Consider the following 25,676-nt stretch of genomic DNA (forward strand, 5'->3'; position numbering starts at 1 on the left):
ATTACTATGCAGGAAACCCTATACTTGATACCGCAGATCATTAATCTCATAATTAAGTGATCTTTGCAAATTAAACCTGATTTATATAAAATGCAAACTACAGGCCAACACTGGCCAGAGACTCACCAGCTATGCTAATCAGTCTTCCATGAAGGCCCAAACAAAGGGAACACGATACGGTTGGTCATGAATGGAAGCTGCTTCCGCCAGAATAGGATATTTACAAGCGCTGTCCTGTGAGGATCTGTCAGGGTGACAACAAGAAGACGCCATCTGCATTACAAGCCAGGCCCATGTCCTTGATTATGCAGATACGGAGTATATAAAGCTTCACATTTCCTGCACTGGTAGAGTCAGGAGAGAGAGCAGGTGCGAGCCACCACTGAAGGCGTCACTGGGTGCCCCATGCGCGAGGGCTGAAGTAAAGCGCATTGTTCCGGAGTAAGGCGATCCAGCTTCCAAATTCCGGCCATGGCAGCTGTGGAGTGCGCCGTCTACAACCTCTTGGGCGTGTTCCACAAGTACTCGTCCAAGGAGGGCGACGCCCTGAAACTAAATAAACCCGAACTGTCCACGCTTCTGCTGCAGGAGCTACCTTTCTGTTATAGGGTAAGAAAGCAGAAAAATATCGACTATTGATTGACGCCTCATAAGTTTATAGAAGCGCATTGGGAGGCGGAGTTGTCATTTCATCAGATTTAATTGGAATATTCATGCTTTCAGAGCTGTGCTTTGGATTGAAAGTAATTGAACGATAGCAGGCAGGAAAAGGCATTTTACAAGTTATTGGAATTCGTATTATGTTTTTTTTTTTAAATCATACTGGGTTATTCCGTTATAATCAGACTAATGTTCCATGTATTAAAGCAGAAACCGGGGCATGCAGTTAAATGTGCTACATTTCAATTTGTTTGAAATGCTGTTTTTATAAAGTATAGTTTTTTCGTGTTTTCTGTATTCTCGTGCGGGTCACTACTGTCGTCATATTGAACCCGTCATTTCCGCATGCACTAACTGTCATAGACATGGAGCCTTATATTAAAATCTATGGAAGGTATTCGGGTATATTTATTCACAGACAGGTTAGACGTACGTAGTAGACGTGTCCTTTGCTGTCTTGAACGCCTCATCAATAGATAGCCGGAGGGGGACAGGCTTTCATATATCTGTGCGTTCAGCCTGCGGCCCCCAGCCCTTCATTAGGCCCTTTTTTTCAGGGCAAGCAAGGTCAATGAATATCTGTGAGATATGAGCGACTCAGAGGTCCCCATCACATTCTGCAGGGACGAGCATCATTTTGCATTACGCCACTGCATTCTATCCATGTAAATACATGTTTTTGCTGCTCCCTATGTTAGGAGCACATCAAATTCTGACGGTATGTGTTGTTCAGTAGTATAGCCTGTCCTGAAATACAGTGAATAAGATTAACATAAAGTAACTACTTCGAGTACAAGTGCACCAATCAAGAGTTAGTGATGAGGGAGCCCTTTGCCTTCTCAACCTCCCAACTCCAATTTGTATTGAGGAAAGAGAGCCATTACAATTACACGTTTAAGTTTCTCTTAATATGAATGTGAAGAAGTTAGAAAATACAAAATAGGTCACACAGACGTCCCACCAGGGCTTTAAGTGGGATGAAAAAACTGTTGGGGCGTGGCCAATTAAAATTAGGGTGTGGCTTAAATCACGTAAGCTAAAAATCTGTGCTTCGCATAGCGTGCCGCCCTACTGGTATTTTTCTGCTTCTGTCATTGCATCCAGATAAATAACACAACAAGTAACATTACAACTACAACAAGCCAGGGCTATTGGCTTTGTCAGTGATTGTTAGTTGCATAAGATGAATACAAGCAAGGACTATGGCTTAGTTGTATATAATTAAAAATGCTTCAGTTCTGAAATGGTGAGACTGTGAAATAACTAAAATGAGTCTCTTTCAAGTTACATCAAAGTCTTTGAGCAGTGGCACCTCTGCAGAGTTAAGATTTTATTTTCCAACCTGAGGGAAGAAATGGAGAGCCCCATAGAGACCTTTCTCGTCACCTGCCTTTTAGAACTGCCGGTGCTCAGCACAGGCAAGACCCGGTCCACTTAAAGTCTTGGGTCCCACACACAAAATTACTAAAATTGATAGGTGTTGTATACACAAGAATGATGTTGATAAAATTATCATGAGAAATTGAATACCTAGGAACTTCTTCCCGACCAGGAGCAGCTGATAGAGAATCTGGGGGACAACAAAACTTTTAAGGGTGGGTTGATAGAGCCATGAGGCAAAAGAGAACCGAATCATCAATGAAAAGAAATACCCACTAGTTGATCATTATTCATCTTATAAAGACGACGTAGTGACAAGTCTCTGTAGAATTTATGAATGGTCTACGAGAGTTGAGGTTCTCCCTCCACCTTCATAGAAGCAGTTATTGTAGAGCATTCGATTTCAAACACAAACAGCAGCAGATGGCAACCTGTAGACATTTACCTATGATAAAAATGGCTATTACACTCAATATGTTAATAGTGATAAGCAGATCTGGTGAACTTACAACCCTCTTTAATAATCATTGCCTGACATTTGTAACATGTGTAGCATTTTGTGTCTTTGGTTGCGGATCAATAACTTTTTCCTAGTTTTTCATGCTCTGGAGGTGAGTTAATGTATTTCTTGCGCTATGCCCTAATGGATATTTCTACTAGTTATATATTGCTCTTTTATCTCTGTTCAGTTCTGCAGAGGAAAGTGAGGAGTTGGCCACTTTTGTACCTTCGTAATGGTCTGAAGCAAGTTGAGAAAATTACACAACTAACTACAGGATAAAGAGCACTTTGTAGCTATCTAATATATATATATATATGTATGTGTATATATATATATATATATATATATATATATATATATATATATATATATATATATATATATATATATATATATATATATATATATATAAATAAATATATATATATAATATATATAAATATATATCAAAACAATTGTTTTGACTTATACTGGGTGCTCCCAGCGAAACACGTGTCAGGGTTTGCTTTTATTCATTTCAGGTTGGGTTGGATGGTATTTTACCAATCCAACGCTGTAATATTGTAGGATAGCACTGTTCTAATCCTATGCTTAAAGACTTTGCTGTACAAATGGCAAAAGACTTTGAACTTTTGGATCGTTTTGATTCTGCTTTGTGCTGTGCCCCCCATCTACGCGTCAGACTAAACATTATATCATGCATTTCGAGAGGAGGAGTCGCTGCCCTTACGGCGAGGTGAAGGTGCTTCTCACCGGTCGGCTGACTGGCGGCAACCCGACACCGATTCCGGTAAGGTGTTTCCCTCTTTCCTCTGTTTGCTGTGACCTGCCTTTTGACTACGTAGTAGTGGGTTGCGGGATTGCCTCAGATTTATTGCCCGCATTTGGCCTCAAGAACTTGTACAGGGTCTTGGTGTTGCACTTTATCCAAGTAAGACGTATGTGTATTTATACACAGGATTATGATTTCTAGTGACGCGCTCAGGAACAGAGAAGCCACAGCTGAGGCTCGATTTGACAGTCTCCCTGTTAACTCTTCTAAACCTATTAATGAGGCGCCGGATGTTGCCAATAACGATGTGAAAACTCTACTTAAAACACTTGAGAAACTCCTTCGTGGTGAAATTTCCAAATGGTGGGAGAAAAAATCCCTTGAGAAATATAGGGATGCTGACAGAGTGCCACGCGGCTTAAGGGTCCTTATTGTCCCCACCTATGAGAACTTAGATCCCCAGATGCTCCAAGAATGGGCCGAAAATAATCAAAAGTGTTCAATGAACATGCTCCATATCCTTATCAAATATGCCGAATCAGATCGCAATAAGCTGCTACTTGAAATTGATCGAGTAAACGGCCTGTTGGAGGCTTCAGGAGAAACTGATCGGATTACCAAAGCCAAAGAAGAAATTGATGCACGTATAAAAAAGTTGGAAGACACGATCATTGAGCGCAAAATTACCAAATTTGCCCGTGATAAAAATGACTATGCTACTGGGAGGATTTTGACCTTTTCCAGGAAATATGACAACTTGAAACGCAAAGCTGTGGCAAATGTTGGTATTTCTCATAATATCCAACCTTCAACTTCTGCGAGTATAGTGCTTACCGACAATAGTGATAATCTCTCCCTCAACTCGCTTACTTCAGGCAGCGGAGACGATAACATACCAGGGGGATCTACAGAAGGACCGGCCAGTCGTGAAAATTTCACACTGGTCGACGAGTTGAATTTTGTCAGCGAGGACCGGCGTTATTCCCTGCGCTCCCGGCAACCTCAAACCAAACCAGGCAATCAATCAGCCAGCGCAGGCACGCAAGAAGGGGCATCTTCAAGCGCAAGTACCTTGCGCGGAAGAACAAAAAGGAATTGGAGAAGATAACCAGCATGTTGGAAAACACTGTCATCAATCTTACTGATTTCCCTCTGACCCAAGCTGAACAACAACTACTCTCTCTTGGACTTTCATACTGTCCACCTAACAGGTTTTCGTATAATCAAACACGCATTGACATCTATAAATTTATCCGTAAGATCAAGCTCATTAAATACTTCAAACTCGACTCCAAAAGGAATCAATCAGTGATTATAACAGATGTTGATACTACAATACCCACTTTACAAGTTCAGGATGTTGCGGGGTTACAGAACTTGTTAGACTTAGCTTTTGATAATGACTCACAATTTACCCCTACAGTAAGCCAAAGCATTGTTGTGAGTCGTTCAGCTGTCACCCCTTTTCGCCCCAAATCTACTTTCCTACCGATCATGCCCCGTGATGCGGTGGATGTGTTTAGCGATAGGGTGATTATTGAATTGAAAGCCCTCAATAGAGAAGTTCTGAACCAGATGAAACAGACCAACTACAATGACAACCAGTACCATCAACTTGTGAGTAAGCTCCAAAAAAACAAGGATATTATAATCAAAAATGCGGACAAAGGTGGAAACACGGTGCTTTGGTCGACCAAGGATTACATCATTGAAGCAGAAAGACATCTTAGTGACACTTCATGTTATCTCTTGTCCACTCAATTCTCTATGAACAAAAGCCATGAAACTACACGTAAATTAATTCATTTATGGAAGCGAACAGGTCTGCTCACTAAAGATGAATGTAATTTTTTGGTCAATGATCATCCTATCACACCTGTTCTGTACTTTTTACCGAAGGTGCACAAACAGGTGACGCCTACTCCGGGTCGTCCCATCACAGCTGCAATTGGCAGCATGAACGAGAACCTTTCCAAATATGTGGACTTCTTCTTGCAGCCTCATATGCACAGTCTCCCATCCTTTTTGAAAGACACTACCGATTTTTTGAACAAAATCATGGAAGTGGAATGGAGTGACAATCTACTATTCTTGGTTATGGATATAGAGTCGCTCTATACGTCGATACATCATCAGCACGGCATGCAGGCGTGCAAGTACTATTTGAACAAAAGAGACATCTGTTTCAGGGATCATAATGCCATGTTGATGGAAATGTTAAATATCTGTCTTAACACCAATTTTTTCAGATTTCAGGGTCAGATTTATCAACAGCTGCGTGGAGTGGCGATGGGCTCGTGTTTCTCCCCCAGTTACTCATGTTTACATGTGGGCTGGTGGGAGGAACACAAGCTCAGGACCACACACCGTCGCTGGCTATCCTATATTGCGCATTATTGGCGCTTTATAGATGATGTCTGTATAATCTGGAAAGGCTCATCAGCTGAGGCGGAAGCATTTGTTACTGAAATCAATGCTAATGTTTTCAACCTTAAATTCACCTCCACAGTTACTACTGATGCAGCAGAATTTTTGGATGTTAACATCTACATCAGGGACAACAAAATTGAAACCCGTCTGCATAGAAAGGCCACCGCGGGCAATTCAATTTTACATGCCCGTAGTTTCCATCCTGCCCATACAATCCGCAGCATCCCCTATGGGGAGTTCATACGTATTTGCAGAATATGTAGTGACAAGGACTCTCTCGATAAGTGTCTAAGTGAATCTAAACAGCGTTTCATAGATAGAGGCTATTCAGAGTCTGTTCTGGAGAAAGCCCTCCATGAAGCATGTACATTTGAGCGTAAAACACTACTTACACCTAAGGTTCAAAACATTTCTACCGCAGAGTGCAATGTACGTCTGCTTACCAACTACAGCACTCAAGAACGCAAAATTAGGCGCATCATTGCTTCTGAATGGCCTATCATTCTAACTGATGTTATTCTTGGGCCATTACTTCCTAGCATCTCTAACATCACATTCAGAAGGGCGCCTACCATGGGTGATGCCCTGGACAGGCCTATGCCTGAAGGCCCGCTCAAAAAAAGCCTGACAACTAAAACTGGCTTTTTCAGATGCACATCTTGTCGAGCTTGTACTTTTGCTAAGAATAGCACACATTATGTCACTGCTTTCAGTTCCACACCCATTCCTTTTCGAGAACACCTAACATGTAGATCTGATTATGTTGTGTACAAACTGAAGTGTACCTGTAATCTGGAGTACATCGGAAGCACTAAACTTCCAGTGCACCAACGAATTTTGCAGCACATTCGTGCTATTGTCAACAGCGACAATAGTTATCCTGTCGCTAGACACTTTCGTGCAGTACACGATAAAAAACGTAAGGATCTTGAATACACAGTTCTGTGCTCGGTCGCTCAACCCGGCCGGGGGGTGATCGAATGAAGCTTCTTCGGCAAAGGGAATCACATTTGATTCTTGCCTTAGATACTAAGGCTCCTAATGGACTGAATCTAACCGAAGATTTGAGCAATTTCTTATGAACTGTTGATATGATATGTCGATCCATGATTTTGTTTTTCATGAATTTCCTTCGTGTGACTTAGAGTTTCACTTCGTATTTGGCCGCCTGTTGGCTCTCATGTGTATATATTTATATACACTTTTGTCTGGTGTATACTTTACTGAATTCCAAGTTATTGCTTGGCTTATGAATTATGTTACACCAGTTCATTGGTTTACATGAATTGAATGATTTATTTCACTGTCATTTCTATTACTGTCGGCTGTGGCTATTTTATATTTTTTCTTTGGTTATTTTTATTTTTTCTTACATAGTTTTGCTATTTTTCTTGCTTTCTCCTATTATTTTGGCAATTTTGGTGTCACCAGTTATTACTTGCCTTTTTCTATTTCCATGGACAGTTGGTATGTAGTGCAATAAGGAATGCTCTATACGATAATTTTTTGTGATTATTTTAATCTTCTTGGGCACCTGATTGCTATTTATTCAGGTTTAGGGCAGTTTGTGCTTGTTGTAAATAGTCATGTTTTCTGCAATGTTTATTGACACTTTGTCGTTATATATCTACATGATCTCCAGTTATCCACTCGATAGTATTGCTTTCTGCGTTTATTTATGGCACTATGTCATTATTTGTTTTGATTGATTTGCAGACAGATACTTACATTTCGAATGGGAGTGACACATGCTGTACATACACTGCACCTTTGCCATGTACTGCCTAGTTTTCTTTTCAATTTTTTCCAAGAGTTGATTCATTTTGGTGTGATCTTGAAGCCTCTGTTCACTGAGTTATGGTTCATATGTTTCCATTTTCATTGCTTTAAACACTGGTCACTTTAATAGTCCTTTTATTTTGTTCATTATGCAGAGAAGGCGTGCACTATTGGTCACGTTAGATTGTCCTTTTTCTATCATTACTATTTATATGCCTTGTTTGTTTCTGGCGTGTTGTGTGAACAAGCTCTCGTGTAGAGTGAAACGCGTACCTATATTCAATAAATCGTCTTCCCTGTTATCCATTCCTGGATTGCTGATTATTTTGAGGCTATCGCTGCTTGCTGGGCGTGAGGCTTTCGAGGTCTTGACCTTTCGGTTCCGCCACCATTGAACGGAACCAGGACTGCTTTATTATATATATATATATATATATATTATATATATATATATATATATATATATATATATATATATATAGATATATATATATAGATATATATATATATATATATATATAGATATATATAAATATATATCAAAACAATTGTTTTGACTTATACTGGGTGCTCCCAGCGAAACACGTGTCAGGGTTTGCTTTTATTCATTTCAGGTTGGGTTGGATGGTATTTTACCAATCCAACGCTGTAATATTGTGCCTGGAGTGGTAAATTCAATACTGTTCAAATATATGACATTTTTTGGTTCATTAAAGAATTGAGACCTGTGTATCCATAGGATTACTTAGATTATTAATCAGAAATATTTCTTTAAGGAGCAAACAACATTTAAATGAAAAAGAAAAAAAGAGACACAGCAGTAGAGGTTATATTGAAAATCAATTATATTGGTATAAATCACAAAATAAATTGATGGGGACAAGTGGAACAAAACTTAATAAAAGGTCATGGAAAGCGATGTGTTAACATCCTATCGACAGTCCATCACATTAACATCAGCTCCATAAAATGATAAGGAAAAACAGAACAGTTAGTATTTTAGGATTTGTACTAATGTTGTTGTTAAACGTAATCGCTGTGTTCCGTGCTACGTTTGGCTGGTCTTGTCTGGCTGTCATCTATTACTCTAGGTGGACCCATAGTTCTTCGTCATTGTTAAGCCCTATCGGTTGCATGCTCTGAAGATCGATTATATATTTTGATTCTAGCACCCTTAGTGCTTTTACCCTGTCCCCACCTGGTTCCTTCCTGTCTAGCTGATCTAGGCAGAAGAACGTTAAAAGATCTCGGTTGCTGTTATGATGGGTTTCAAAGTGGCGTACCACCGGGTAATTCTTATCTTAGTTAGTTATGGCACGCATGTGCTCCAAGATACATTTTTTAGCCGGATTTATAGTGCTTCCAATGTATCTTTTCGAGCAAGGGCATTCCAAATAGTAGATGACAAACTCTGAATTGCAGTTTAGAAATTTTCTAATTTCTCTGATGGGTCGTGAGTCTTTAGGTCTCCCCTCATATCTGGTTCTCTTCCTACTGTGTTTGCATGCTTTGCAATGCATGCAGGGAAAGAAACCATGTATGGATTAAAAAAAATATATATATATATATATAAGCTCCAACGTATGCGAGGTACAGCACACACAGGCACTCTGGGAAAATTAAAAACCACCTTTATTTCGCAGACGCGTTTCAGCAATCAGCTTTCATCAGTGCTTAAGGTGTAGATCCCTCATGCACAGCGCTCCGATTTTTAAATAGAAGAATATCTCCCTTGATTGGTCAGTTTTCCATGTGTGGCAATTGAAACCGGACTTCGCCAGTGAAGATTGTTCGTTTTCAGCACAGTTCCGTGATGTTTTTAATGCTGTTAGTGGCGTTTAGAATTATTCAAGTCCGCTGTAATGTCACATGCAACAAACGCTGTGTAAGCATTTCCCTCGCCAAGCCTCTTTTGCAGCAGGTCGGAACCGCAGGCAACAATCAATAAAGTTGACCTTGAATTTGGATAATTCGACATATGGTCGCGGGCCCTTCCGTGAAGAGACGGTTCAGCGTCTGTATAGTCTATCGCTCCAAGTTCCTTCAAACAGACATTCGAACTCTAGGCGGGTGCTTCTCGTAGTGAGGAAGGGACTCACTTGTAGATATAAGCTCCAACGTATGCGAGGTACAGCACACACGGGCACTCTGGGAAAATTAAAAACCACCTTAATTTCGCAGACGCGTTTCAGCAATCAGCTTTCATCAGTGCTTAAGGTGTAGATCTCTCATGCACAGCGCTCCGATTTTTAAAGAGAAGAATATCTCTCTTGATTGGTCAGTTCTCCATGTGTGGCAATTGAAACAGGACTTCGCCAGTGAAGATTGTTCGTTTTCAGCAAAGTTCCGTGATGTTTTTAATGCTGTTAGTGGCGTTTAGAATATATATATATATAACCTACTGGCGGTCGCCGAAAGGTAGTTATAGTTAGGACAAAGTATCCTTAGGAAATCCGCAGCATTCTATTTGGAATAACTTTGGCGCCGGTTGTTGAATCTTTACGAAGTTTTCAAAACTGGTGGGTCGCTCCGGTCCACTCCTATCCTGAAAGTCTCGAGGTGATTCGTCATGCGGGGGGCGAGAAAAAAGGAGGGGCCCAAAACGTGTTTTCCCCATGCAATTTCCCATAGGAACCTTTAATCGCAGCTACAGCCCGAACTGCTGAACGGAATTACACCAAATTTGGCAAAAAGGAAGCCCTTGGTTTAAAATCATGCCTTTTGGTTGAATGGTGTACATACATTCAGAAATTCCTGAGAAAATCAAAATTAAAATCACATATATATCTATGGCCGCGATGGATCCCCGCACCCGAAGTGCACCCTGACGAACACGAGCTGTATGCTAATTGGCTGTTAACACTCCAAACCAGGAAGGACCGAGGCACAAGAAAGCAGAAAAAAACACACAGAACAGAAAAAGGGGGCAGGGTAGAAACACCCTGATCTCCTAGGCCTGCTCAGGGGGTCCCACAAAGGACCCCCAGGGCCAAAAAAAGCATTAAAAAAATTAAATCGGAGAGATTTGCGCACCCAGCACGAATTTCGTCCGAAATAAAATTTAAAAAAAAGCGTGGGCTCTCGCACTTCATTGGTAATTAGCCCCCAGGTGGGCCAAGTCCCGGGGGCATGATCAAAAAAAGTGTGGGGGGCCCAATCCCCCCACACTGCCCTGGGGACCACCACCCCCAGGGCTTCTTTAAATTAGGGGTGCGGCTCTTGGCCCCCTTCAGTCCCAGGGCCGCCACCCCCTGGGGCTTCTTTAAATTAGTTGCAGGGGGCTCTCAGGCCCCCCAGCCCTGGGGACCGCCACCCCATGGGGCTTATTTAAATTAGTTGCAGGGGGCTCATGGCCCCTGCGTCCCGGAGACTGCCACGCCCTGGGCTTTATTTAAAAAAATACCCTGTGTTGGGGTGATCAAGCCCCCCACAAACCCCGGGGACCGCTACCTCCCCGGGGCTCTAAATATTTAAATTGGGGGGTCTGTGGCGGACCCCCCCAGCCCCGGGGACCACCACCCACCAGGGCTTTGTAGATGGTGGGAGGGGGGTCGCACCGGCCCCCCCTCCTGGAGCCTTGTGATGGCCCTGGGGACTCCACCCCCAGGGCCGGCTCTTGCAGTGTCCCGGGGTGCCCATCCCTGGGACACTGTAGTTTGCTATGGCAGGGCGGGAGACTCCCGGCTCCCCCCCTGCCATAGCAAACTTCTTTGCTATTTGGAAGAAAGAGCAGGAAACCTGCTCTCTCTTCCAAAGAGCAAAGCAAATTGCTTATCCACATGGGGAGCCGCATCTTAGCAGCTCCCCATGTGGAAAAGCAATGCCGGCTCCCGCAGGAGGCGGGGAGCTGGCCGGACCGTGGGGGGATTGGGGACCCCCCCACAGTTCCCAACGGTGAGGGCCAGCCCCGGGGGATGGGGGCCCCGGGGGATGGGGTCCCCGGGGCTATTAGTGGATCAGGAGGGGAGCCACGTGGCACCCCTCCTCAAATAAAAATAAATAAATAAACAAAGGCCAGCCCGGGGGATGGGGTCCCAGGGGCCATAAATTGCCTAAGTTTGGGGAACAAGTAAAACCCCCTCACAAATAATTATTTTAAAAAAAGGGTCATGCCCCGGGGGATGGGGTCCCCGCGGCAGATTATGGCCTCGGGAGGCCCCTGTCCTGATTTTTCTTTTTTTTTTTAGGAAATAGGGGGTGGGCCCTGAGAGATTGGGTCCCTAGGGCAAATAAATTACAACAAGAAGGGGGACCACACAGCCCCCCCTTCTTAAAATATTAAAAGACCGACATCGGTGCCGCAGGTCACGCCCCCTCCTTGAAGCACTCTGCAAATGCGCCCCCTGGCGCGTTTGCAGATGGGGAAGGAATTCCCCTTGAATAATGGGGGTCTCTAGGGGCCAACTAGCACACCAGGAACCTCCAGTATGTGCCAGGGGTCTGCATTGCAGAGAGGTGTACTGAGGCTATGCCCCTTTTTACACCTCTCTGCAACGCAGCTCTGTGGCGCTTAATGGAGGTAGCTGGTGGGCTAGTTGCACCCCTGGGACCCTCAGGATTCAAGGGGAGTTAATTCCATAACTTAAAACATGCCACGGGGCACGTTTGTACAGTGGTGAAGGGAGGGGGCAGGGCCTGAGGTCATATGTGTGCAAACACGCCCTGTGGTGCGTTTTAAGTTGGGGAATTAATTCCTCTTCAATCCTGAGAGTCCCTGGGGGCCAACTAGCCCACCATGTACCTCCAGATAGTGCCTCGGAGCTGCGTTGCAGAGTGTTGTAAAAAGAGGCGTGGCCTCTGAACACCTCTCTGCAACACAGCTCTGTGGCGCATACTGGAGGTACCTGGTGGGCTAGTTGGCCCCTAGGGAATCTCAGGATTGAGGAGGAATTACTTTTCAATCCTGAGAGCCCCTGGGGGCCAACTAGCCCACCAGGTGCTTTAATATATTCCATTGTGCTGCGTTGCAGAGAGGTGGTCCAGGCCGTACCCCTTTTTACACCTCTCTGCAATGGTGTCTACTGGATGTACCTAGTGGGCTAATTTGCACCTAGGGACCCAAATGATTCAAGGGGAGTTAATCTCCCAACTTAAAATGGCCACATGGCGTGTTTACACAGTGGGGAAGGGAGGGGACGGGGCCTGAGGTGACGTGTTTAAAAACGCCCTCTGGTGCGTTTTATTTGGGGAAATAATTCCCCTTCAATCCGAGAACCCATGGGGGGCAACTAGTCCACCAGGTGCTTCCAGTTACCGCCACTGCCCTACGTTGCAGGGAGTTGGTCCAGGCTGTGCCCATTTTCTCTGCAACGCAGCTCTGTTGTGCTAACTAGAGATACCTGATGGGCTAGTTGTACCCAAGGGACACTCAGGATTCAAGGGGACTTTATCTCCAAATTAAAACGGCCACAGGGTGTGTTTGCACACGTCAGCTCAGCCACCCCCCGCCCTCCCTTCACCATTGTGCAAACCCGCCCTGTGGCGCGTTTTAAGAGGTAGTTTTAATCCCCCTGCCTTATATATACTAGAGGTGAAAATTGCAAAAAACACAGTTGATGGACAGAATGTAGAACAATGTCATACATTCACCCCAGTACAAGGATCTGGGCCTAAATCCATCGTTTTTTTGCACTCCACACCACCCTGGGTTAGACACGGGCTATATGCAAATCAGCTCTGACCCTGTGCCTCATGGGAACAGTCCAGTCCGAACTACCAAGCCATGTCTTTCCCAGAACAGAATCAAGCATCCAAGGACCGGTTTCTGGCTATCAGCCTTCATCAGCCTGGATAGCTTGACTCCAGTGGTGTGGAGAGCCTGGGACTCACGTCTGAGCATCCCCAGCACACTCGGGGTGAAAATTGCAAAAAACACAGTTGATGGACAGAATGTAGAACAATGTCATACATTCACCCCAGTACAAGGATCTGGGCCTAAATCCATCGTTTTTTTGCACTCCACACCACCCTGGGTTAGACACTGGCTATATGCAAATCAGCTCTGACCCTGTGCCTCATGGGAACAGTCCAGTCCGAACTACCAAGCCATGTCTTTCCCAGACCAGAATCAAGCATCCAAGGACCGGTTTCTGGCTATCAGCCTTCATCAGCCTGGATAGCTTGACTCCAGTGGTGTGGAGAGCCTGGGACTCACGTCTGAGCATCCCCAGCACACTCGGGGTGAAAATTGCAAAAAACACAGTTGATGGACAGAATGTGGAACAATGTCATACATTCACCCCAGTACAAGGTTCTGGGCCTAAATCCATCGTTTTTTTGCACTCCACACCACCCTGGGTTAGACACTGGCTATATGCAAATAAGCTCTGACCCTGTGCCTCATGGGAACAGTCCAGTCCGAACTACCAAGCCATGTCTTTCCCAGACCAGAATCAAGCATCCAAGGACCGGTTTCTGGCTATCAGCCTTCATCAGCCTGGATAGCTTGATCACGTCTGAGCATCCCCAGCACACTCTGGGTGAAAATTGCAAAAAACACAGTTGATGGACAGAATGTAGAACAATGTCATACATTCACCCCAGTACAAGGATCTGGGCCTAAATCCATCGTTTTTTTGCACCCCACACCACCCTGGGTTAGACACTGGCTATATGCAAATCAGCTCTGACCCTGTGCCTCATGGGAACAGTCCAGTCCGAACTACCAAGCCATGTCTTTCCTAGACCAGAATCAAGCATCCAAGGACCGGTTTCTGGCTATCAGCCTTCATCAGCCTGGATAGCTTGACTCCAGTGGTGTGGAGAGCCTGGGACTCACGTCTGAGCATCCCCAGCACACTCGGGGTGGAAATTGCAAAAAACACCGTTGATGGACAGAATGTTAAACAATGTCATACATTCACCCCAGTACAAGGATCTGGGCCTAAATCTATCGTTTTTTTGCACTCCATACCACCCTGGGTTAGACACTGGCTATATGCAAATCAGCTCTGACCCTGTGCCTCATGGGAACAGTCCAATCCGAACTACCAAGCCATGTCTTTCCCAGACCAGAATTAACCATCCAAGGACCGATTTCTGGCTATCAGCCTTCATCAGCCTGGATAGCTTGACTCCAGTGGTGTGGAGAGCCTGGGACTCACGTCTGAGCATCCCCAGCACACTCGGGGTGAAAAATGCAAACAACACAGTTGATGGACAGAATGTAGAACAATGTCATACATTCACCCCAGTACAAGGATCTGGGCCTAAATCCATCGTTTTTTTGCACTCCACACCACCCTGGGTTAGACACTGGCTATATGCAAATCAGCTCTGACCCTGTGCCTCATGGGAACAGTCCAGTCCGAAGTACCAAGCCATGTCTTTCCCAGACCAGAATCAAGCATCCAAGGACCGGTTTCTGGCTATCAGCCTTCAACAGCCTGGATAGCTTGACTCCAGTGGTGTGGAGAGCCTGGGACTCACGTCTGAGCATCCTCAGCACACTCGGGTGAAAATTGCAAAAAACACAGTTGATGGACAGAATGTAGAACAATGTCATACATTCACCCCAGTCCAAGGATCTGGGCCTGAATCCATCGTTTTTTTGCACTCCACACCACCCTGGGTTAGACACTGGCTATATGCAAATCAGCTCTCACCCTGTGCCTCATGGGAACAGTCCAGTCCGAACTACCGAAAACGATGGATTTAGGCCCAGATCCTTGTACTGGGGTGAATGTATGACATTGTTCTACATTCTGTCCATCAACTATGTTTTTTGCAATTTTCACCCGAGTGGGCTGGGGATGCTCAGACGTGAGTCCCAGGCTCTCCACACCACTGGAGTCAAGCTATCCAGGCTGATGAAGGCTGATAGCCAGAAACCGGTCCTTGGATGCTTGATTCCGGTCTGGGAAAGACATGGCTTGGTAGTTCGGACTGGACTGTTCCCATGAGGCACATGGTCAGAGCTGATTTGCATATAGCCAGTGTCTAACCCAGGGTGGTGTGGAGTGCAAAAAAACGATGGATTTAGGCCCAGATCCTTGTACTGGGGTGAATGTATGACATTGTTCTACATTCTGTCCATCAACTATGTTTTTTGCAATTTTCACCCCGAGTGGGCTGGGGATGCTCAGACGTGAGTCCCAGGCTCTCCACACCACTGGAGTCAAGCTATTCAGGCTGAGGAAGGCTGATAGCCAGAAACCGGTCCTTGGATGATTGATTCCGGTCTGGGAAAGACATAGCTTGGTAGTTCGGACTGGACTGTTCCCATGAGGCACAGGTTCAGAGCTGATTTGCATATAGCCAGTGTCTAACCCAGGGTGGTGTAGAGTGCAAAAAAACAATGGATTTAGGCCCAGATCCTTGTACTGGGGTGAATGTATGACATTGTTCTACATTCTGTCCATCAACTATGTTTTTTGCAATTTTCACCCCAAGTGGGCTGGGGATGCTCAGACGTGAGTCCCAGGCTCTCCACACAACTGGAGTCAAGCTATCCAGGCTGATGAAGGCTGATAGCCAGAAACCGGTCCTTGGATGCTTGATTCCGGTCTGGGAAAGACATGGCTTGGTAGTTCGGACTGGACTGTTCCCATGAGGCCCAGGGTCAGAGCTGATTTGCATATAGCCAGTGTCTAACCCAGGGTGGTGTGGAGTGCAAAAAAAGATGGATTTAGGCCCAGATCCTTGTACTGGGGTGAATGTATGACATTGTTCTACATTCTCTCCATCAACTCTGTTTTTTGAAAATTTCACCCCGAGTGGGCTGGGGATGCTCAGAAGTGAGTCCCAGGCTCTCCACACCACTGGAGTCAAGCTATCCAGGCTGATGAAGGCTGATAGCCAGAAACTGGTCCTTGGATGCTTGATTCCGGTCCGGGAAAGACATGTCTTGGTAGTTCGGCCTGGACTGTTCAAATGAGGCACAGGGTCAGAGCTGATTTGCATATAGCCAGTGTCTAACCCAGGGTGGTGTGGAGTGCAAAAAAACGATGGATTTAGGCCCAGATCCTTGTACTGGGGTGAATGTATGACATTGTTTTACATTCTGTCCATCAACTATGTTTTTTGCAATTTTCACCCCGAGTGGGCTGGGGATGCTCAGACGTGAGTCCCAGGCTCTCCACACCACTGGAGTCAAGCTATCCAGGCTGATGAAGGCTGATAGCCAGAAACCGGTCCTTGGATGCTTGATTCCGGTCTGGGAAAGACATGGCTTGGTAGTTCGGACTGGACTGTTCCCATGAGGCACAGGGTCAGAGCTGATTTGCATATAGCCAGTGTCTAACCCAGGGTGGTGTGGAGTGCAAAAAAACGATGGATTTAGGCCCAGATCCTTGTACTGGGGTGAATGTATGACATTGTTCTACATTCTGTCCATCAACTATGTTTTTTGCAATTTTCACCCCGAGTGGGCTGGGGATGCTCAGACGTGAGTCCCAGGCTCTCCACACCACTGGAGTCAAGCTATTCAGGCTGATGAAGGCTGATAGCCAGAAACCGGTCCTTGGATGCTTGATTCCGGTCTGGGAAAGACATAGCTTGGTAGTTCGGACTGGACTGTTCCCATGAGGCACAGGGTCAGAGCTGATTTGCATATAGCCAGTGTCTAACCCAGGGTGGTGTAGAGTGCAAAAAAACAATGGATTTAGGCCCAGATCCTTGTACTGGGGTGAATGTATGACATTGTTCTACATTCTGTCCATCAACTATGTTTTTTGCAATTTTCACCCCAAGTGGGCTGGGGATGCTCAGACGTGAGTCCCAGGCTCTCCACACAACTGGAGTCAAGCTATCCAGGCTGATGAAGGCTGATAGCCAGAAACCGGTCCTTGGATGCTTGATTCCGGTCTGGGAAAGACATGGCTTGGTAGTTCGGACTGGACTGTTCCCATGAGGCACAGGGTCAGAGCTGATTTGCATATAGCCAGTGTCTAACCCAGGGTGGTGTGGAGTGCAAAAAAACGATGGATTTAGGCCCAGTTCCTTGTACTGGGGTGAATGTATGACATTGTTCTACATTCTCTCCATCAACTCTGTTTTTTGAAAATTTCACCCCGAGTGGCTGGGGATGCTCAGAAGTGAGTCCCAGGCTCTCCACACCACTGGAGTCAAGCTATCCAGGCTGATGAAGGCTGATAGCCAGAAACTGGTCCTTGGATGCTTGATTCCGGTCCGGGAAAGACATGTCTTGGTAGTTCGGCCTGGACTGTTCAAATGAGGCACAGGGTCAGAGCTGATTTGCATATAGCCAGTGTCTAACCCAGGGTGGTGTGGAGTGCAAAAAAACGATGGATTTAGGCCCAGATCCTTGTACTGGGGTGAATGTTTGACATTGTTCTACATTCTGTCCATCAACTATAATTTTTGCAATTTTCACCCCGAGTGGGCTGGGGATGCTCAGATGTGAGTCCCAGGCTCTCCACACCACTGGAGGCAAGCTATCCAGGCTGATGAAGGCTGATAGCCAGAAACCGGTCCTTGGATGCTTGATTCCGGTCCGGGAAAGACATGGCTTGGTAGTTCGGACTGGACTGTTCCCATGAGGCACAGGGTCAGAGCTGATTTGCATATAGCCAGTGTCTAACCCAGGGTGGTGTGGAGTGCAAAAAAACGATGGATTTAGGCCCAGATCCTTGTACTGGGGTGAATGTATGACATTGTTCTACATTCTGTCCATCAACTATGTTTTTTGCAATTTTCACCCCGAGTGGGCTGGGGATGCTCAGACGTGAGTCCCAGGCTCTCCACACCACTGGAGTCAAGCTATCCAGGCTGATGAAGGCTGATAGCCAGAAACCGGTCCATGGATGCTTGATTCCGGTCTGGGAAAGACATGGCTTGGTAGTTCGGACTGGACTGTTCCCATGAGGCACAGGGTCAGAGCTGATTTGCATATAGCCAGTGTCTAACCCAGGGTGATGTGGAGTGCAAAACAACGATGGATTTAGGCCCAGATCCTTGTACTGGGGTGAATGTATGACATTGTTCTACATTCTGTCCATCAACTATGTTTTTTGCAATTTTCACCCCGAGTGGGCTGGGGATGCTCAGACGTGAGTCCCAGGTTCTCCACACCACTGGAGTCAAGCTATCCAGGCTGATGAAGGCTGATAGCCAGAAACCGGTCCTTGGATGCTTGATTCCGGTCTGGGAAAGACATGGCTTGGTAGTTCGGACTGGACTGTTCCCATGAGGCACAGGGTCAGAGCTGATTTGCATATAGCCAGTGTCTAACCCGGGGTGGTGTGGAGTGCAAAAAAACGATGGATTTAGGCCCAGATCCTTGTACTGGGGTGAATGTATGACATTGTTCTACATTCTGTCCATCAACTATGTTTTTTGCAATTTTCACCCCGAGTGGGCTGGGGATGCTCAGACGTGAGTCCCAGGCTCTCCACACCACTGGAGTCAAGCTATCCAGGCTGATGAAGGCTGATAGCCAGAAACCGGTCCTTGGATGCTTGATTCCGGTCTGGGAAAGACATAGCTTGGTAGTTCGGACTGGACTGTTCCCATGAGGCACAGGGTCAGAGCTGATTTGCATATAGCCAGTGTCTAAGCCAGGGTGGTGTGGAGTGCAAAAAAACGATGGATTTAGGCCCACATCCTTGTACTGGGGTGAATGTATGACATTGTTCTACATTCTGTCCATCAACTATGTTTTTTGCAATTATATATACTAGAGGCTTACAGAGAGGTCATGCTAATAACACGAGTACCCCAACGCATAGTGTTCCCTAGTGTATGTAGGTGTTTTAACTGTATTCTATGTGTGTTTTAGCATAGCACTGGCTCTAGGACTGGTTAGTCAGAGTCAGTTACCACCAGTACCCATCTGAAAAAGTTGAGGGTACAGGATGATTTGTGAAGTGTGAAATAATCACCAGGTACCAAAAGCTAGACATCTGGATAGGCTCCATGTGAGCCATTGGATTAACAACACTACACAGCCCCTATTGCATCATAATTAGCATGAATGGTGACTCTGTATAAATATTAAGCAGAAACAATGGACAAATGTTTGCTACCATGCCCAGGAACCGTGAGGTTCGAAACGCGTAGGTGGGAGAAATGTACATGTAAATAAAGTGTAATTAACATACTTCAAGAGGAGTGCGGTGTCTTTGTTATAGAAGGTCTTTTGCTGTGGCAGATTTTTGCGAGGCTGTCCTGACTGCGCCACCAGCACCAGCTAACAGACGCTCCCCCCGCAAAGGACAATTTTCTCATATCATATATATATATATATATATATATATATATATGTCTTCAAAAATGCTGCTCGAGCGATCCTCGACCAAACAACGCTCGTGCCGTTGGTAGTAGCAGCCGCTACTCTTTATCTCGCATAAGTTCCAAATCCAACTATGTAGAGGGACACAGAGATGACACACCAGGAGATCGTTGCACAAATCCTTTATTGTGCACTCGTAGAACAAGGACGACGCGTTTCGGCGTTAGCCTTTGTCGACAAAGGCTAACGCCGAAACGCGTCGTCCTTGTTCTACGAGTGCACAATAAAGGATTTGTGCAAAGATCTCCTGGTGTGTCATCTCTGTGTCCCTCTACATAGTTGGATTTGGAACTTATGCGAGATATATATATATATATATATATATATATATAGGCATAGCGACGCTGGTAGTCCTCAGTCACGTAACGTCCCATATAATCTGGAACTCCAGCTCCCGGAATACCATGCGGTTGAGTAGTCCCCCTTGTACAAAGCTAGGCAATATGAACATTGTACCTACTTACATAATCGTCTATTCCAACCCTTTAAACAGATTATGCAGTTTGAAGAACACAGTATAATTGTAATGATGAAATGTATGCATGTATATAGTAATGTATTTTAATATTAGGTTATGTTTACTTACGGAAGTATTTTCTTTCTGTTTATGGAAGTTGACATGAATGTAGGACTAAAATTTTGGGAAAATGCAAAATGGTGGTTACTTGAAAAAGGCTAACGCCGAAACGCGTCGTCCTTGATTTACGAGTGCACAATAAAGGATTTGTGCAAAGACCTCCTGGTGTGCCGTCTCTGTGTCCTCCTAACTAGTGGGATCCAGTACCTTTGACAATTAAGAGTAGCGGCTGCTACTACCGACGGCATCAGCGTTGCTTTGGTTGAGGATCGTTCAAGCAGCATCTTTGAAGCCAAACGAATGGAAACGATTCCGACCGCCTCCCGATAAAGACCTTGGAAGAAGACGGGTAAGCCGTTCTGTGGATGGGGGTTGGTGAATGGGGAGGGAGTTTCGTAGGAGATTGCCGACCCAGCACCTCCTCTTATTCGCATTATTGTGCCTCTGCCCTAGCGCATATATCATACGCGCTGTGAACATCGAAGTACGGAGGCAAACGCGGCAGCCATATGTAACTATAGTGGCGCGAGGAGATCTGCAGTCATAAGATGAGTGAATGGGAGACAGCGAGACAAGCTGAAGCCCTGTCCCTGTTTAACGAGGAGCAAGATATCGCGCTTACAAGCGCGACAACTAATACAGTACCAAGTAGCGGGGAGCCCACATTAAAGCAGAAATTAGCGCATTTTGAAAGACTAAGTAAGCGCGAAATCAACAAGTGGTGGGAAGTTGCTTCTCTCACCAACTATGTGGAGGTTGGCAGAGTCCCTAGAGGATTGAGAATAAGCATTGTACCAACCTACGACAATCCAAACAAAGACTTACTCACAGAGTGGGCACAGTACATGGCCAAGACATGTAAGGGCATGCTGGAAATGCTTGTAAAACATGCACAAATTGATTTGGATACAACGCGCAAAGAACTAGCGGGTCTCAGAAGTGAATTGGAGAAGTTCAAGACCGAGAAAGTGTTTGAAGAATTCATCAAAACACTCCCAAAAAAATTACAGGATTACGAGGAAAGTATCAAGCAAAAGAAACAACTAAAGTTCCTCAGGGACAAACGAGATTACGCGGAAGGACGTATATTAACGTACGCCAAGAAGTACGATAAAGCACAAAAGAGTATCAGAGCAAACTGGGCGAATAAGAAAACAACAACAGTCTCTACAGGATCTAGTTCGGATTTAAGTACCGACGCATAAGACCGTACTTCAGGGATCCCTTTAGGGTCTCGTCCTCTGACCTTCCACCACGAGTTCGAAATCTTGAAACAGAAGAACGACCCGGGCCAACAGAACAGGGTGCAGACAAGGGGCCAGACATCCAGAGGAAGGAACGAAAGAAAAGGAAAAGGAAGAGGACACGGAATAGCGGACGAAGAAGAAAACTAAAAAGGAGACATAACAGCAACAAAATGTGTAAATTCACAGTCAACTCCAGTGATGAAAGCAAAACCGTGGTGAATCTCTCTGATAGACCACTAAATCCCACGGAGATATCAGTACTACAATTGGGACTATCCTTCTGCCCCAGCACTACCTTGGATTATGTGGATACGAGAGTGGATTTCTTTCTATATGTTAGGAAATTGAAATTGATGAAACTCTATGCAACTCGATCTAGCACCAAACAAAAAGTACCAGACACAAGGGGACCCTCTGATGTAAATCTGCAGGTACAGGACTTGGAACTTTTACGAGATATGTACCATTTTGAAATAGCAGATGATGACGAAAGAAGTGATCATATTATCTTACCAACTTGTGGCGTAACAAGTAGACAAGTCAAACACAGTGGCCTAAAATTGAAGACCAAATTTAATCCGAATGTCCCATTTGACAATATAGAGGCATATAACCAAGCAGTGATAAATGAATTGAAAAAAAACTGACGGAATTTTCAAAACTCCAGATGGGGCAACTTAACAAAAGATCAAAGGACTTCCCTGAAAATGCTAGAGGAGGACACAACAATTGTGATTAAGCCCTCCGATAAGGGGGGCAACGTTGTAGTGATGAATTATAGGAACTACAAGTTGGAAGCCATGCGGCAGTTAAATGACTCTTCCTGCTATGAACTGATTAATTGGGAACAGTATAGGAAAACCATAAAGGAGTATCATATACTGCTTGGTGGATGGTATCACACCGGACTACTTGATACTGATGAGTACAAATTTCTGAAAAGAGAAAATCCGCGTATCCCTTGTATATATTTCCTCCCTAAGATTCACAAGGACCCCACTACACCACCAGGGCGTCCAATTGTATCCTCGAATGGAGGGTTATTGGAAAACACCTCAATATTTTTGGATCTGTATCTGAACGAATATGTGCGAAATCTTAATTCCTATTGTAAGGACAGCACAGACTTCTTGAAAAGATTACATGATCTGAAATGGGAAGAGGGATACTATATGATCAGTATGGACGTATGCTCATTATATACGTGTATTAATCAAGTAAAAGGTTTAGAGGCGTGTATGCACTATTTGAGAAGTCGTCATGTGGATTGTTGGCAGCACAATACTATGCTTCGGACTATGATGTTATATTGTCTACAAGAGAAGATTTTTTTGTTTGAGAAAGCGGTATACCGTCAACGCTCCGGGACCGCGATGGGGACTTGTTTTGCCCCCAGCCTAGCGAATCTTTTCCTAGGCTGGTGGGAGGAACAGGTCGTCTGGGCAGAGGAGTCGGAGATGTATACTGACCACATCTTGATGTGGGTCAGATACATCGACGACCTCTTTTTAATCTGGAATGGCCCAGAAGCACTAGCAAGACAATACATCAACCATCTAGGCGTTAATGATCTCAATCTCAAGTTCACGTATGCTATTAGCAATACATACTGTGAATTTCTGGATGTAGCAGTAGAGATTAGAGAGGGAAGTCTAACTACACGCCTATTTCGTAAGACCACTGCTGGCAATGCGGTGCTGCATGTGGCGAGCCATCATCCGATTCCCCTAAAGAGAAGTATTCCCTATGGGGAGTTACTGAGGGCTCGCCGTAATTGCAGCACCGACATTGATTTTCAGAAGGAACAGAAAGCGATGATGGAACGCTTCAGCCAAAGAGGGTACAATGAGGATACATTAAAAGTTGCCCAGAATAAGGTTCAGGACCTAAAACATGAGGAAGTCCTATTCAGAACATCCATGAGTGATAACAAAAGGAAGGAAACTCAGAATAGGATTGAACCAGATGCACCCCGCATGATTACTAACTTCAGTAGGGGAGCATGGGCCCTTGAAAGAATAATGAGGGCCAATTGGAAACTATTGACATCCGACCCAATTGTTGGAGGACTAGTGGGTAATAAACCACAAGTAACCTACCGTAGGGGCCGATCCCTTAGAGATAGATTGGTGCACAGTTACCCCAAAGAACCATTAAAAACCAAATGGCCACCAATCCCTAATGGCTTTACAATCTGCGGTAACTGTAAATGCGACCGCAACGGAAAATCATGTAAAAATTACAAAACAGGAACAGGCCAGACAAAAACCATCAATCACCAGATAAACTGCAACACAGAATTTGCTGTCTACTATGAAGAGAGCCATGGTGGGAATAATGGAAGCCTGAGGTTTTATGGCATAGACAAGATACCCAAAACTATCAGGGGTGGAGACCGCGAAGCGCAACTGAGAGTTAGAGAGTCCAAGAATATTATAGATATGGAGAGTAAGACCCCGAATGGACTAAATTATGGTGAAGAATTGTCATCTCACATAGGCTTCTAGAGCGTTATCGGTACAGGGCAAAAGCTAACCCGCAGTATGATGAATGTTGTATATGTATCACTATCACAAATTGTATTGTCAGTACTCCCCATTTCTGATACTACCATTAGGGACTAGAAGTGGTAGAATTACCACAATTGTGGAGCATGAGATTAATGCTATCTGCCCTACTGCCTATGTAGATTAAAAGAGGGGGAGTTACTTAGTACTCACGTAAGAGGATTGTATGTTGGGTACTCATTGTATTTTATATTGTATTGTCAATTTGGATATCTTTACATGTTTTCACATATTCACCAATATAAATATCTCACCTTACTCATCCCCTATGAATAAGCACTCATACTCTGACCTGACCACCTCTCCCTATGAAATAAACCTAGCCATTAACTGGACATATCACGAGGGGAGCACCCCTTAATTAGAAATTCCTTATCCACTGTCTCTGAATCTGGGGAGGAGGAGGAGCAGTAGCAGTCCATGGGATACTGTGGCCCCGAATAGAGAGTGCCACTTAATGTTGACATATGTGCCAATTACTCGAGGGAACAAGTGGACAATAACCTTGATTTCCGCTTTATATACATGTAATAAATTGTATTTCTCGAGTTCGTACAGGGAGCGCCCCTTTTTAATGGAATTGCGGGACAATGGTCCCGAACCCTGCTCAGGAGGCTCGCACTGAACTACATCTCCCAATAGGCATAGCGACTCTGGTAGTCCTCAGTCACGTAACGTCCCATATAATCTGGAACTCCAGCTCCCGGAATACCATGCGGTTGAGTAGTCCCCCTTGTACAAAGCTAGGCAATATGAACATTGTACCTACTTACATAATCGTCTATTCCAACCCTTTAAACAGATTATGCAGTTTGAAGAACACAGTATAATTGTAATGATGAAATGTATACATGTATATAGTAATGTTTTTTTACTATTAGGTTATGTTTACTTACAGAAGTATTTTCTTTCTGTTTATGGAAGTTGACATGAATGTAGGACTATAATTTTGGGAAAATGCAAAATGGTGGTTACTTGAAAAAGGCTAACGCCGAAACGCGTCGTCCTTGATTTACGAGTGCACAATAAAGGATTTGTGCAAAGACCTCCTGGTGTGCCGTCTCTGTGTCCTCCTAACTAGTGGGATCCAGTACCTTTGACAATTAAGAGTAGCAGCTGCTACTACCGACGGCATCAGCGTTGCTTTCGTTGAGGATCGTTCAAGCAGCATCTTTGAAGCCATATATATGTAGGAGACGGGAGACGACAGCGCGTTCTTCTGCAGCGGAGTGAGAAACAATTGCTTTTAAAATCGCTTTGCCATCCCCACGCAACGTTTCTCCAGTGACTAAGCTTGATGCACTCTGGGAAAGCGAGTCATTACACTAGACTCGTCAACAGACATTTGCGTGGACCAGTGGGCTGAAGGGGTGGAGCAAAGCAGGTCGAAACAGGAGGGGCGTGACATTGTGTCAGATACATTTGCCGCTCCCTGTTTGACTCAAAGCACCTGAGGCGCTGATGAAGGCTAAAGTAGAAGCCTAAATGCATTCGCTATGATAGCAGGTGTCC

At 44.8% G+C, this 25,676-nt stretch overlaps 1 protein-coding gene across 1 annotated transcript in view; it reads left to right on the top strand.

The window, feature by feature from the left end:
• The first annotated feature begins 368 nt into the window (after nucleotides 1-368).
• LOC144783321 (uncharacterized) overlaps nucleotides 369-25,676 on the top strand; it is a 234,512-nt gene continuing 209,204 nt past the window's right edge. The window contains exon 1 of the mRNA XM_078662356.1: nucleotides 369-609. Coding sequence (XP_078518482.1) covers nucleotides 472-609 — 138 coding nt within the window. The 5' untranslated portion in view covers nucleotides 369-471. The remainder of the gene's footprint in view (nucleotides 610-25,676) is intronic.

The sequence above is a fragment of the Lissotriton helveticus genome, chromosome 9, assembly GCF_964261635.1.
Source record: "Lissotriton helveticus chromosome 9, aLisHel1.1, whole genome shotgun sequence".
NCBI lineage: Eukaryota > Metazoa > Chordata > Amphibia > Caudata > Salamandridae > Lissotriton > Lissotriton helveticus.